The sequence below is a fragment of the Pimephales promelas genome, chromosome 5, assembly GCF_988280905.1.
Source record: "Pimephales promelas chromosome 5, fPimPro1.hap1.1, whole genome shotgun sequence".
In the NCBI taxonomy this organism is placed as follows: Eukaryota; Metazoa; Chordata; class Actinopteri; order Cypriniformes; family Leuciscidae; genus Pimephales; species Pimephales promelas.
The window spans coordinates 5,753,553-5,769,146 of NC_142773.1; the positions used below are offsets into that span (position 1 = coordinate 5,753,553).

General features: G+C 38.5%; 1 protein-coding gene across 1 annotated transcript; it reads left to right on the forward strand.

Moving 5' to 3' along the window:
* The first annotated feature begins 146 nt into the window (after positions 1-146).
* LOC120470308 (uncharacterized) lies at positions 147-12,642 on the forward strand. The gene is made up of 3 exons (XM_039659842.2): positions 147-662; positions 6,486-6,651; positions 9,955-12,642. The coding sequence occupies exons 1-3, from the start codon at positions 522-524 to the stop codon at positions 10,593-10,595; spliced, it is 948 nt and encodes a 315-aa protein (XP_039515776.2). The 5' UTR covers positions 147-521; the 3' UTR covers positions 10,596-12,642.
* The last annotated feature ends 2,952 nt before the right edge of the window (positions 12,643-15,594 follow it).

The following is a 15,594-nucleotide window of genomic DNA, read 5'->3' on the forward strand; positions in this document are numbered from 1 at the left end:
GTGTTGTGGCGACATAATGTATGGGTGAAGCGAAGCTTTCAAAGCTTCGAATCAATTGATTCGCAAAACGATTCACTGTTTCGAAGCGTTGGTTCGAAACGTAACATGTGACCTCTGCTGGTCAAAACAGTGGAAATGCAACATGCCAAACATGCATTAAAACACCTTTTACAAATACAATGCAAACGTTGTATTGAAAAAGTAAACCACAACGAAGCATATCACGTGACTTTGACAGTTAGATACACGCTCCTGAATCGAAACAAAGGATCCGTAAAGGTTTCGAAGCTTCATGAAGGAGTGTTTCGAAAAAGTGTCCATCACTACTGTAGATTTGCATTAGTCTTAAAATTGTGCGTTCGTGCGTCTATCCAGGATGCTTCAGAAAACATAAAGTCTTAAGATTACGAGAGCCGTCTTCAACGGGAGATGGAAGATTAACATTTCACCAGTTCCCTGTAAATGATCCTGAGCGACTGAAGCTGTGGCTGCTCGCGGTTCGCTGGGATGTAAAAACACCCATGGAGAAAATCGAGAGATCCAGGCTGTGCAGTGAACATTTCTCCTCCGAAGATTACGAGACGGAGAAGGGGAAGCCAAGACGACTTCTGAAACCCTCAGCTGTGCCTGTGCTGTTTCAGCCAAACCAGGCGTGGAATATGGTATGTTATGTGAATGGTTTAATAATGCAACTGTTGTTGAATGTTGTAATTGTTATTATGAATTCTCTATCTATCTACATTTAATTTAACCTGCACTGCATTATTTATAAATGTGATGGTGATAGTTATAAATATTAAAAGACAGAGTACACGTGACATTTAATGTAAAATTTATTGCACTTAATTATATGACATTCAAAAAATATATTTGAATTTAAGGACATTTCTCGATATGAAAACCAATGAGACATTTAAGAAATATGTAGCTAAAATAATGATTTTAATAAACGTAACAGCAAAAAACTCTAAGTAAATGTGCCATTGCATTTATGCAGAAAGTCATCATTGAAAATCAAATTAATATGATTTATATTAAAAATATGTTTGCTTTGAAGATTGAGAAAAATAATAAAAAATACTTGTGAGCACTCATAATTTATGTTCTATAATTATAGATACAAAGCACACAGTAACTTCAACTTAAACATAACATCATAAATCTGGCCAAACATAAATCTGGCCAAATACAAACTGAATGTGGACAGCTCCGAAATAAATGATCAAATGTTTTAATATGTAAACCACAAAATGTACAAAATTGATCATTATCACAATTAAATCTAAAGATAATTATAACAAGGATAATATTTATAAATTTTAAAGGAACACTCCGACTTTTTGGGACTTTAGCCTATTCACCTTACCCCCCAGAGTTAGATAAGTCCATACATACCTTTTTCATCTCCGTGCGTGCTATAAGTCTGTTTGACGCACCCACCGCTAGCCTAGCTTAGCACAAAGACTCGATGTGAATGGTTGCAGCTTTCATACTAATCCAAATGAGTGACAAAATAACGCAAACGTTTTCCTATTTACATGTTGTGATTTGTATAGTCACATAATGTACAAATAACAAAGTCAAATGAGACACAGACATCTTTTAACCGTATAAAACCTGGGAACTATTCTCTGAAGGCGAAGCACTGCTACTTTGACGGAGTAATAACCGCATCACCTGAGACACGCCGTGGTGAGGAGCGGAGAGTTCGCTCAGTGTTTGGGTTAGGGCTGTCGCGGTAACCGCAATATTGTAGTACCGCGCTTCTGACAAGTCAACCGCAGAGGATTGCACGTAACCGCAGCAACCGCGATATTCACGTTTTTTTTTTTTTATAAGGCTATACCCTTCTTGTTTTGAACTTAATGCATGTGTATTGAATGTTAAACAAGTTCATAATGATAACAAGACTGTTTATCATGGTGATGTGTAGCCTACAGGCTTCACACAGACAGTGAATGAGAGAGATCTGCAGAGCGCGTGCGAGTCTGTCTTTGAAGTCGTGAAAAGCTTGTCGTGTCAAAGGGAAGCGAAATATTCGTCACATCATCATTAACGTTCTCTTCACGGGTATTTTCCCATAAATGCGCGTCAGAGGCACCGCTGGTCAGCATCACACAGCACAAGGAAGCCGCGGTGAAATAAAATCAGTGAGTCACGCATTAAATCAATGCTATATTGGTCTCTAATAAGTGAAGCATCAGCTTTAGCGTTGCCCATGCGACGCATTGCTGCTCAGCTGAGCCTTGAAAAGTTGAACCTCAAAGTTAAAAATAATTAGCCTAACATATTGTTTCTTTACATATCTTGTTTTAATGAATCAGCTTTTTTTAAACGTGTTCGTTGAATGAACGGTTCAATGACTCGCTCAAAGTCCGTTGTCATAACAATATGCACGCTGAGTGAAAGTCTTTCAATGCGCATACTGTAGACGCTGTTTAGTTTCGGTTACATTGGTTACTGAAAATGTCCTCGTTTTTGTCCACATCGTAAACTTTATTTATATAGCAACAAATACATAAATTAAATAAATAAATAAATGGCGGTAATACCGCATATCGCGCTATTGAGCCACTCAACATTACCGCAAGGGAAATTCCATAACCGCGACAGCCCTAGTTTGGGTAATAGAGTCAGCAATTTATAAATAGTAAAAGCGTAGTTTAGAGTCATGGGTTTTCGCTCTATTGTAAATAGCTGCGACTGTAAACAGGGGAGGTAACCATGTTTCACAGAATTCCAACTAAAAACGCTGACTGGATGAAGAAATGGCTAACTTACTCTGGATATTTATCCAAACACACCTAAGATTATCAAGGGACATTATGTTTGCTCGGTACATTTCAATGAGGACGACTATTTTGAAAAAATGGAATTTGCCACACGGACCATAATGTGCTGAAGGATACGGCCATCCCATCGATAGCACAGACAGGACAAGTGGATCACCTGCGGCTGAGGTAAGTGTTCCGTTATGTTTTTAGATGACCTACTGTAACAGTGCCATTAGCCAGATCTAATGTAATGTTAGTGACACTATTATATGATTATTAGGGTATGAATATGTTTTTATCTTGATGCGGTGCGGACGCGCTTGGGAAAAAAAACCGAGCGCGCTCACCGCGTTGAACTTGCACCCTGCGCGCAGCGCGCCTAGTAGCCTAAATTTGAAATAACCATGGAAATAACGAACTTGAGCGTGCAAAAGGGTACGATAGGCTGTGAGTTCATTGTGCAAAAACAATTTGTGCTATTACTTTCCCCTTATCCTATAGTAATGCAATACTGTATATTATATAGGCTACTGTTGAATACATTTGGTTCAGCTAATAAATTGCATTTAAAATATATTGATTCCTGTAATAATAATTATTTATTCATGTGATATTTATAAATCTGGGTGCGTTTTTGGTTGGAAATCAATGAAACATGGTACTGTATTACCTGGTCTCCCCTGTTTATTGTCACAGCTCATACAATAAAGCAAACACCCATGATAAACTATGCTTTTCTATCTAACGTTAGTAATTGCTGACTCTTTACTCCAACACTGAGCGAACTCTCTGCTCCTCGTCACGGTGCGTCTCAGGAGATGGTTATCACTCTGCCCAAGTAGCAGTGCTTCCCCTTCAGAAAATATAGTATTTATACGGTCAAAAGATGCCTGTGTCTCATATGGCCTTGATATTTGCACACTCTGTGACTATACAAACCACAACATGTAAATAGGAAAACGTTTGCGTTATTTTGTCACTCATTTGGATTAGTATGAAAGCTGCAACCATTCACATCTAGTCTTTGTGCTAAGCTAGGCTAGCGGTGGGTGCGTCAAACAGACTTATAGCACGCACGGAGATGAAAAAGGTATGTATGGACTTATCTAACTCTGGGGGGTAAGGTGAATAGGCTAAAGTCCCAAAAAGTCGGAGTGTTCCTTTAAGAGAAATTAATCGATACAGAAGCAGTTGTATTGATATTGAGCTGATACTCATATTGACAAGCGGTGTGTGACATAAACAGTGGTATTGAACACAGCCCCAGTGTAGTATGAATCTAATTCTGGACATACATTCATCATGTTGTCATTTTCATGTGATCTATCAGTGTCAGTTAAAGGGATAGCTCACCCAAAAATGATTATCTTATTACTCACCCTCAAGCCACAGTCCTGAGTTATATTAAAAAAATATCTTCGCTCTTCCAAGCTTTATAATTTACATTTACATTTATTCATATTGCTATATTTGTCAGAGGTTGCACGCCTATGGAGCAACTAAGTGTCTGGCTCAGGGACACATTGGTGTCTCACACTGGATTCGAACCAGGGTCTTTCGCACCAAAGACACGTGTCTTATCCACTGCGCCATCACCACCCTTAATGGGACTGAATGGTTCCTGAACTTCAGAAGGCCTTTATTAACCCTCTGGAGTTGAATGGATTACTTATATGATGGATGGACGCATCAAAACTGAATGCATCATACTCTCCCATTATAAAGTCTGGAAGAGCCGTGTAAAGACTCTGGTCGGGTCTGATCAAAGGGGGAATTTGCATATCATAATTAATAATTGATAATTAATAATTATTCATACAGATTTGGATCAGACCGGTCTTACATATTAATAAATCTCCCATTTAGAGAGGCTTATTAATTTTACCCATATGCATACATGTGCATCCCCGCAACTAACCACAAATGAATTGTTATTAATTGCAAGGACCACGTTTTACAAGACAGGCAAAATCAATTAGCTCAATTAAGTTATAGAGCTTGTGAAAACAAATTCTGTGGCCACAAGAATTTAGCTTTCCTGCTCTATAAACAGATACCCTCTTAGGTATGTTTAGTTAAAGCGTGCAGCTTCTTGGACGACATTTCATTGACTGGTATTATGAGCAAGACAATGATTCAGTCAAAGTGAGCATAATTGTATTTAATAAAGCAACTACTTAAGCATTTACTACGTTACAACGATACATGTATTTACAAACATTAAAACACAAACTAAGACGACGCAGGGCGTTTAGACAATGGATACGCGTAAGTGAGTTGGAGAGTGAGAGAGAGTGAGTTGTAGTTACATTCACCACAACAGTCAGTTAACCTTTCTGAACACCACGAAAACACTTTCTTTATGCTTCTTAGGAGCTCTAAAAGAAGGTATACTTGCAGAGCATATTTGGTCTGTGTGAGTTGCGAACTCGTTGCTCGGCCCGTTCGGGCCACGTGTCAACTGGAGGTGCTGTCCTGCGTGCGCGCGTCACGTGGAGCGCGGCCGCAGCGTTTTTGCACGGCCCTTCCCGGCGCTTTGTCACGTGGCGTTCGTTGGCATTCAGCGTGAGTGTTTGAAAGGCTTAAAGTCTTTGAGGTGACGTTACCCGAGGAAATAGTTCGGCAAAGTCCACTTCCTTTGGGAGACGAACTTGGTAGTCCACTTGAGGAAAAGACAAAGCTTTTAGACGAACAAAAGAAAAGATCCATGGTCGGATCAGATCTCCGTGAGGAAATCTCGAGCATTACATGTTTCTCTGAGAAGGTCAGAAGAAGGCAGAGGCGGAGCCGGCGCGCTACATTTATCCCCTTGGCGAAATCCATCCCCTTCCTGTTGGCTTGAGCCAATCGGGGAGATAGACGTTGCACGCGGGACTCTTGGTTTATTGTCCTTTGTTCCAGAGCGCGCGCTCCTCGTGGAAGGGGGTGTGTTCAATGAGGGTTTTATAGTAAAACAACTTGATCTTCATTGGCAGTAAAACATTAAAAATACGCTTTACTTTACATCTCTATGCATATTCGGGTGTTTCATTCAATAAGTATTCTGGAGACATAAAGGAATATACACTTATGTTTATGATGCATGAAGAAGGTATTTCTAATTTCTTTACCAAACAATGATATTTCACTGTGACATGGAAGAAAACATAGAAACCATTGAAAACATTTTGTTAAATGTCTTTAAACACCAAAAGTCCTTCTCTTTGTTCAGAGACATTCCACACATTCCGATGTGTGGGGGAAGGGAAGGGCTTGTGTGTGTGTGTGTGTGTGTGTGTGTCCGTTTCGGAGGACTGTAGGTGGCAAATTGGCAAAGTCCTTATAGCCGGGATATGTTTTAATATAACTCCTATTTTGTTTGGCTGAAAGAAGAAAGTCATACACTCTTATAATGGCTTGAGGGTGAGTGAATATTGGGATAATCATTTTCATTTTTGGGAGAACTAACCCTTTAAGTCGCTTCACTGCAATTCATAAATCGTCTCCTGAGGCCTCATGGTATAGTAACGGTTCAAGAGTAGTGAGTGATTTACTTTGTCTTTTGTTGTTTGATTAACATTAATGACATACAGGGCATAATCTAGTCCTTTTTTTCCCTCTTTTTCTCATTATGGAAGCCATGTCACTCGGATATACTTCACAATAGCGCAGGATAGACTAATTCAACTTCTGTTTCATGAAATAAATCACAATATTCCCATCATCCAACAGGTAAAAGGGTCATTTGGATTCAAACAATCAGGAAATACTCCTGTTGAAACATCAACTTCTTCAGGGAACAATACTGAAGAGATGGAGTTTATTAGAGAAGAGAATGAAGATATGAGTGATCCACAATCATGCAAAATAAAAAATGAAGATACTGAGGAACAAAGAGGTTTGTGTCCATTCCTGATTCTTCATTTTACGAGCACGAACTCCGTGGGAGGGTATTCGTTGATAGTGGGGGAGGGCCATATGAGTTTTAAACATTCCAAATTTTGTCAAAGTCCACTCAATCTGCCATACTTGCCGACTGCAGCTTTAAATCACTTTCCACGGTATTTACCTTTATAAACCAATGAATAAATTCTTATTTAGCTACCTGTTATGCATAGACATATACACTAGACCTCACCTTGGATATTTCTGAACAGGGGAGCCCCTCCACTTTAATGCATCAGCGTCAATGTAGTAGACACAGGTCTAACGCAAATAAAATCACCATAAATCATCATGAATGCGATTTTTCTTGTTTTTTTGGTTTGTTCCAACGGTCAGACATGTATTTATCATTGATTCCAGAAAGAAAAAAAAAAAAAAAAAAACATTCTTGCCAGTTCAGATTTCATCCGTGAACTTCATACGCTCACAAAAGTCCGCCACCATCAATGAATTCGAAGTAAAGGCAGAGATAGCAGCGTTACCTAGCTACTTCCTATGACAAGACCCCTGTTCCAAGATGGCGGCGGTTTTGACGCATGCTTAGAACCCCAAGGTGAGGTCTAGTGTATATGTCTATGCCTGTTATGAAGCACCTTATCTTGAATTATTTTTAATTAATTTAGAGAAGTGGAAATTGTTATATAATTATGTTTAGTGTAGGGAAAACCAAGGACCTGGCAACCCTGGCTTGAACTACGGGTGATTCATAGGGTCAAAAAGCTTGCTTTAACGTAGCTATTTCTTTTGAACTGTTTATCCGATATGGTCACATTAAATCATCAAAAAGGACATTTTCTTCACACACAGAATGAGTAGTAGTTTGACACATTTTCTGCCCTTTTGATTGACAGTATATAATCTTTAGTCAAGCCTAATTTAGTCAAGCCTAATCTTTAGATGCCATTTTTCTTATGATGTAAAGAGTACATCAGGATTTATGGGAAGTGTTCCCAGTTCTGGCTGATCTAATTTTTGCAGCCTAACATTGAATTATAGAAGTCTATTGTCAGTTATGTGCATGCAAGGTCAAAGAGATGTGTTTTTAGTCTAGCTTTGAACTGACTGAGTGTGTCTGCTTTAGGGATTGAGAATATTTTGGATCCCACGATTCAATACTTGATTTAAAATAGATTATTGATTTTGAATCAAATTTCAATTTGATATATGCATAAATTTAAAATCTATTTAAATAGCTACTGTTAGCCCCAAGAAATTTAGTTTAGAGGAATTTAGTTTAAATTATAAACACCTCATAAGTGCGTTAATTTAATGTTCCCAGCTGCCGTTCAGCGCTTATGTTCACCTCTCACGGCGTGAGCTCATGCGTCTTTTGCATCATTACAATGAGTGAGCATTGTCGACAGATGAAGGAAACTAAGCAATTTAAGTTTACAATGCTTTGGGAAAAAGCAGCCATGATCAGTGGCCGATCGTTTGGAGTTAGAGATATGACGAACAAACACACCTGGATGTAACTTTCTAGTGATCCTGAAGACTAGTTAGTCTTAGTTTGCTCAGGTGTGTTTGATTATAGGGTTAGAGTTAAACTCTGCATGACAGTAGACCTTGATAGCCAGAGTTGAGAATACCTTCTGTACCATTTCAGGAGATTTGTTAACAGCGCCCCTCCTACCATATAACAATGAAATATTTGCCTTAAACTCTGGTCAGTGACAAGGAAAGGGTATTTCAAAATTGCAATCATTGTTTGATTATTGTGATCAAATTGACCTAATTTAAAAGCTGAGAATCTGTTTCATATAAAAAGTAACTAGTAATTATTGGATGGGAGGCATGCTACAAACTATGTTTGGGGAAGTTTTGTTCACACATCAGCTGTAAGCAGCATAGACTAAAATATTGATCTTGGAATTTAAGAATCAATATCGTTTCATCAAAATTGATCCAAATCATAAAATAGATTTTGTCAACCCCACCCACACATCTGTTTACTGGTTGTTTGCTTATCTACCTTTGTGCACGAAATATACCTTAACACAATCAATGTGCCAATTGGGAAAGTGCTAATCAACATCAGTTCTTGTTGATCAATTCATCATCAAGACAGCTAAAATTGCTCTGTGTATGAACTGTTTAACAAATGTGATGCGATCTGGGAAAACCCGTCGGATGTCGCGCTTGTACATTTTCAGTAAAGTCTAAAAATATCTTTAAGAACACGCGCGGAGCGAGGTACAACCCCCCCCCCCCCCAGAGACACTTCCGCCTATCAAAATAAACCACATAACAGAATAAAGGTCCCGCCTGTGTAAACTGCACAATGGCACGCAAGTTTTTAGTTATTCATTTTTATCCAGGGTTACCGCATGGTGGTGTGATGCGGAGCACAAGAGAATTTCAATTTACAATTTCAACGTCCAATTTCACAACGGTTTTCATAGGATGCATTTTGAGTTTGTAAGCTTTCAAATGATACCTAATCTATGATGAAAACTAAAATATGTGATTTGAAAAAAAAAAAAGGCAATTAGGACTAGCCTAAAAGGCTAGCAGGATGTGACAGTTAAAGGGTTAGTTCACCCAAAAATGAAAATTAAGTCATTAATTACTCACCCCCATGCTGTACCAACCCCGTAAGACCTTCGGAACACAAATGAAGATATTTTTGATTAAATTTGAGAGCTGGATGACTCCTCCATAGGCTTCCTAAGGGACTGGCTCTTGACGGCCCATAAAGTCATTAAAGAAAATGTTTAAATATTCCATGTGCCTACAGCGGCTCAATTATAAGTTTATCAAGCGACGAGACTACTTTTTGTGCGAAAAAACAAACAAAAATAACGACTTTATTCGACTATTCCTTTTCTTCCTTGTTGGCCTAAAAAGCGAGACTTCAAGAGATTTCCACGACGCATACAGCTCTCAAATTTAATCAAAAATATCTTCATTTGTGCTCCGAAGACGAACAAAGGTCTTACGGGGTTGGTACAGCATGGGGGTGAGTAATTAATGACTTAATTTTCATTTTTGGGTGAACTAACCCTTTAATTAAACCTGTTTTTCTCAAAATTCCATTTCGGAAAATCACAGCGATCAGCCGACTTCAGATGACCATAACTTTAGTTACAGACAAACTATAAAATAAATAAAACAGATTTGGACTGGAATCCAGCTTTAATATGATCGCAAACCCTGTAATATGTCAAATTTCACCATGTGGTGTGTTTTCCCAGATCACATCACAAATGTTTTTGTACTTTTTGATTAATATTTGACAATTACATGTTCATTTCAGAGGTGATAGAAGTGAAAGTGGAAGGTCAAGAACTGAATGATGTTGAGGAGAAACATCAGTATCATAGACCTCACAGTTTCAAACCTGGACTGATGGGAAAGTATTTGTCACAAACAAGAAAACCCAAAAATTATTTTACCTGCCCTCAATGTGGAAAGAGTTTCACACAAAAAAGTCACCTTATAGCTCACATAAGAATTCACACTGGAGAGAAGCCGTTTACCTGCCAGCATTGTGGAAAGAGTTTCACACAAAAAGGAAACCTTAAGGATCACGAGCGAATTCACACTGGAGAGAAGCCTTTCACATGCCATCAGTGTGGAATGAGTTTCACACATAAAAGAAGCCTTAATGACCACATAGGAATTCACACTGGAGAGAGTCCCTTCATATGCTCTCAGTGTGGAAATACTTTCACACATAAAGGTGACCTTAAGCGACACAGAAGAATTCATACTGGAGAGAGGCCTTTCAGTTGTCACCAGTGTCGAAAGAGTTTCACTCGTAAAGAACATCTTAAAACTCACACAAGGATTCACACCAAAGAGAATCCTTACGTATGTACTCAGTGTGGAAAGAGTTACAGACATCTAAGTAACGTAAGAAGACATATGACAATTCATTCAGAAATTGTACTATAAGTGTACTATAATAACAGACTGTATTAAAACTTTTATTAGCATTTATTATTGTTCTGCCATTTGACAAAATATATGAAAATATATATTTTGAAAAATTCTTTTGTCACCCGGTATTTTTATATGTGGTCTATTCTAAAGCATTTCAATTGAAACGGTTTGATGTACTGGTACAGTTTGTATATTGTGTATTATACTACTGTGCTGTTGAGTGCTTGATTCTGATTGGTTGACAAACGTTCTAAGGTGTGCAATTATTTTCAGGAAAACGTACGGCTTAAGTGGTTTTAGCTGGTCTCGACCGCATAACAGTTCTATATCACTTCGCCAAATGATTTCAGCTATTTCAAAGGTCTTTACAGCAAACAGAACCTAAACCCACAATGATGCTAACTGAGCAAATAAATAAACTCTGGGCCGTTGAATTATTAGACAAATAATGCGCTTGGTTTCGTATTACCACCTCGTAGGGGTTTCATCAACTAGTAGTCGACTAGTCGACTGTCACAACCACTAGTTGGCGCTGTTGGCCTTAGTCGACTAGTCGGAAACAAAATGATGACATATATAGATATATTTTTTTGTGAACTATCCCTTTAAGTACAAGGGGCAGTACTATATACTATAAGCGTTATACGGCGCACCTTCAATGACCTATTTTAGAATTTTTTTCAAACGTTTGACTGGGTTTGCGTTATGCATCCACTGATGTGCTAAAGGGAATGCAGCGAGTGCGCGGCGTCGGAGGTGAGGCGTTTATTTAGTAAGCGTAAGCGCGCTGGGGCGGGCACGTAACTTGCATTCGCAGCCTGACTCGCTGACAGCAGTGTCTGTTCGTGTGTGTGTGTGTTAAGAGTGAGCGCTCGTGAGAAGGAGACACACATAACCTGATTTATACGAGGTTGAACTGGCCGTGTGACAAAGCGGGCAGAAGATGGACACGAGCGCGAGCATTGATCCATATATAATGCGCTCCGGATTATAAGGCTTGAGAAAAGGCCGGATTGAGGAAATTAAAGGCTTTTAAGTGCGCTTTATAGTGCGGAAAATACGAGTACTACTCTCGCTTTTAGACCAGCACACGACGTGTTTAATATAGACGCATATTACACCAGATTTTCTCTCAAATGTTTGCTTAGACACAGCCAATTCTGTTTATGTAAACATTGTATGTATTTAACAGTATTAGCATAATAAGACATGAAAGATAACCTAGTCCAGTATTCAGGCGCTGTTTGACAGGCTTCTAATGCCTGTGAGCGTCGGGGGTATGCCGCAGGCTCAGGAAAGTGCACGTTAGAACAGCGCGTGAATTAAATGTTTAACCGGCAAGGCTTTTATGCAGATAATGAACTTTTGTGAATTGCAGTGTTCCGTACCTATTCATTGACGTGAGGTTTGTAGGGTACGTCACGTTGTACAGTTGAGACAGAGGCGCCAGAACTGATAGAATACACTGTAACACGATACTACCATATTTTTTCAAAAGCAGATCGTGGAGACATTTACTATTCGTGATATCGCACACCCCTAGAATAAACCATTTAACGACTAGTCGACTAGTCGTCGACTGTTATGCAAAACTAGTCGACTAGCAAAAATCAGTAGTTGTGAAACCACTACCACCTCGTGCATTTTATTTTTCTAAAAAATCAACGACCCGTCATCAATTATTCCTTACTTCTTTTATGGTAAATAGTGTGTATATTATGTTTTCTTTTCTATACTGTGCCTAGCATTATGTGTATTGTGTATATATAGTATTCAACATTGCACTGCAATTCGCACTTAAGCTATCACATATTTGTAATAAATTGATCAGATAATATAGAAGTGTATACTATAGATCTGCCTGCTTTCTGTTGGTGTAAAATCTTTCAAGTCTTGTATCTTTCAAGTGCATTTAAGAGGCTGTGGGTTTACACGTATGTACTACCTGCTGTATTTGGTTTTCCACCTATTGCCTTGTGATTTGGATTTGCTTGCCTGTTCAGATTGTTCTCTCTTATTTTTAAAATGTTTGTTCCTTCTAATAAACTCTGCACATGAATCCCTGTGTGTCTGCTTTGTCCTTCACAATTACATTACATTTTTTCCAATCCATTTTGTTATTTTGACTTGGTAAAGGAGTTTAGGGCATTTAATATGCTTTCCGATAATTGAATATGAAATATGATTAACAAAAACACTTAGATCCACGCGTCCTTGTCTCCTCCTCCTGCAGCCGTAATAATAGTTTTGACCCAATAATGGATCTAGCGGTCTTGTGCCCCACATGCCTGCACAGAGTGATTGTTCCCTTGAGGAACACATTTGTGAATATTTACATCTGGTGAACTCAATGCACTTTGGTGACAATGCCCTAATTGCATTTGACTTAAAAAGCCTCTGAAGTAACTACTACCCAGGGATGATCCTTGATGCCTTTGCCAATTTCTGAATCGGTCTCTTCAACTGAGTGGATCCTCCTTCACTGTGTAAGAGGTAGAAAAGGACATCCACCTCAATGCTCCAGTATCCCCAGATGATCCCCCAGATAGAGCCCCATGTCTACACATGGCATTGTCCGTCCCAGAGCCTACATCTACATGTTTCAGCATGGTCCTGTGGTTCTTTACCTTATATAGGGACTTCTGACTGGCTCTATGGTCCTCCGGCTCCACCTTGATCCTCCATCGTTTCACCAGCTTCAACTTGGATGCCTAGCATTTGGATTTGTCTAGGCTCCCTGATCCTTCCGCTCCACCAGGGTCCTCTAACTCCCTGGCTCTTCCTTGGTGTCTAGTTCCTCCAACTGCATTGTGGTCCCCAGCTCCACCTCTCCAACCGGGGTATCTCTGGGCCCGATACCGCTGCCATACCATGACCCTGGCCCATCTTGCCTCACCCGGTTGGCTACTATCATCTATGACTTCCATAACTTTTTCCTTTTGATAGGTGTTTCATGTTTCCTGTTCATAGTTACCAAGAATTTACATTTTGGAGTATTTCTATGACTCTTCATTTGTATTATGTTTCCTTGTTGTTAAATTTATATTTTCTGTGCTTAATTTCCAATTAATTATGGTTTCTATGTCTACATGTGTATCACCTGTTGATAACTTTGTCTCTTGAGTAGGTACTTATTTTGAATGGGTAATTACTTTATGACTGCTAAAAATACATTTAATATAGTATGAATTTGTTTAGTATGACTGTAATCCAGATGCACTATATTTGCAATGTTGTCATAATCATGTGATCTACCGGTGTGGCAACCTAACGTCAGTTGCGTTGCTTCGCTGCCATTCACAAATTCACTCCAATGGCCTCATTGGATAGTCTATCCACTCAAAAAAATTAATCGTTGGAAACTTATTATAATCATGACACCAATTTCCACGCATTTGAATGGTGTTCTCTCAACTTAATTTAGGCTAATGGAACCCAAGAGCAAAATTCATCTTGAACCAATGAGATCAAATAATTTTCATTTTTCTTTCATAACAACTCTCTGGAAATTGCTATGGTAATAGAGATTAGCATGGTAATGGATATGGCAATGTTAATGTATTTGGCCTTGGCTGAATAGATCTGTGTCTGATGTGTGTCTGTGCAAAAAGTGCATCATGTGATCAACTGCTAAATTCAAAATGTGCTTAGGTTGGCACTGAGCCAGACACTCTCAGCACTTGTCATATATAAAAACTGTTCAATAACATATATAGGATTTGAGGGCGAATCAAACACAAATGAATCTTCCAGATGACTCGTTCAAGCATAATTTCACACAAAACTAAGGATTTAAAACAGACCTTCTTCTTAAGGACCTCTGAACAACCCCAGGTTTGAAATGTCTTAAAACCTTATCAAATTACATAAATTTATCCCAAAACAATTCTTGACCGACTTATAATCAAACATCGTTCAACTACATCATTTTATATTATATCTATGACCTATGATGTTGAATGAAGGTGTCCTGTTTCCTATCAGTATGATCATATTTTCTTAATTCAAAAGATGGCTTGATTGAAATCTGTGTAAAATGTTTTGTATTCTTATTTGTGATGCACCGATACCAGTATTGAGCTCATTTACTTGTACTTGTAAAGCACAAGGATCTTTCCGTACCTGTGCAAAAGAACAGCCAAAAAAAACTATCATTTCACACAAAACACCCACAATTCGGGATCCATGGACATCATTTACAATGGACAGGTATTCCAAGTACTCATTTGTTGATGAAATGCCCCTACCAGTGAGTAGATATGCCTTTACATGTCTTTATTTGGTCAGATGAAATAATAACAGATGACGGCTCACAGTACACGGAACAACTCTTCAGGAAATTCTTAGCTAATTGGGGAATAAAACACATCACAAGTTCGCCACACTACCCAAAAAGCCATGGATTTATTGAAAGACATATAAGACACATCAAATCCATCATCAAAAAAACCAACAACAATACAACACAAAGGAGATGTACAAGTGGCTCTGATGCAGATGCGAGCGACACCCATTGACAGTGATTTATCATCCCCAGCAGAATTACTCCTTTGCAGACCAATCACCACACTCCAACCAAGTCATGCAGATCCAGGTCAAACGGAACATAGACAGCACCTGGAAACCATTGTTTCGTGGACAGAGTGTAAGAGTGCTGGACAAGGAGAGGAAAACATGGCGACCAGGGGCTTTTGTGGAAAGATGAAAGGAGCCGAGAAGTTACCTGATCCGTAATTTTATTATTTCTTTGATATAAATTTTAAAAAGTCAATTCAATTGTTGTGGTTTGATTCAGATCTTGATTCAATATCGATTCATTTTGATAAATATAGGTACAGCAGATAATTTTTTTCAATAAAGAAAATCTCATCTAATGCTGTAAAACAGGCAACAGAGAACCCTGTCAGTTGGTATTATTAAATGTTAACAATAACTCAAATTGAATATAATGTAGTTTTTATTATAATAACGACAACTTTATAATATTTTAATGATATATGCAAAATTATAA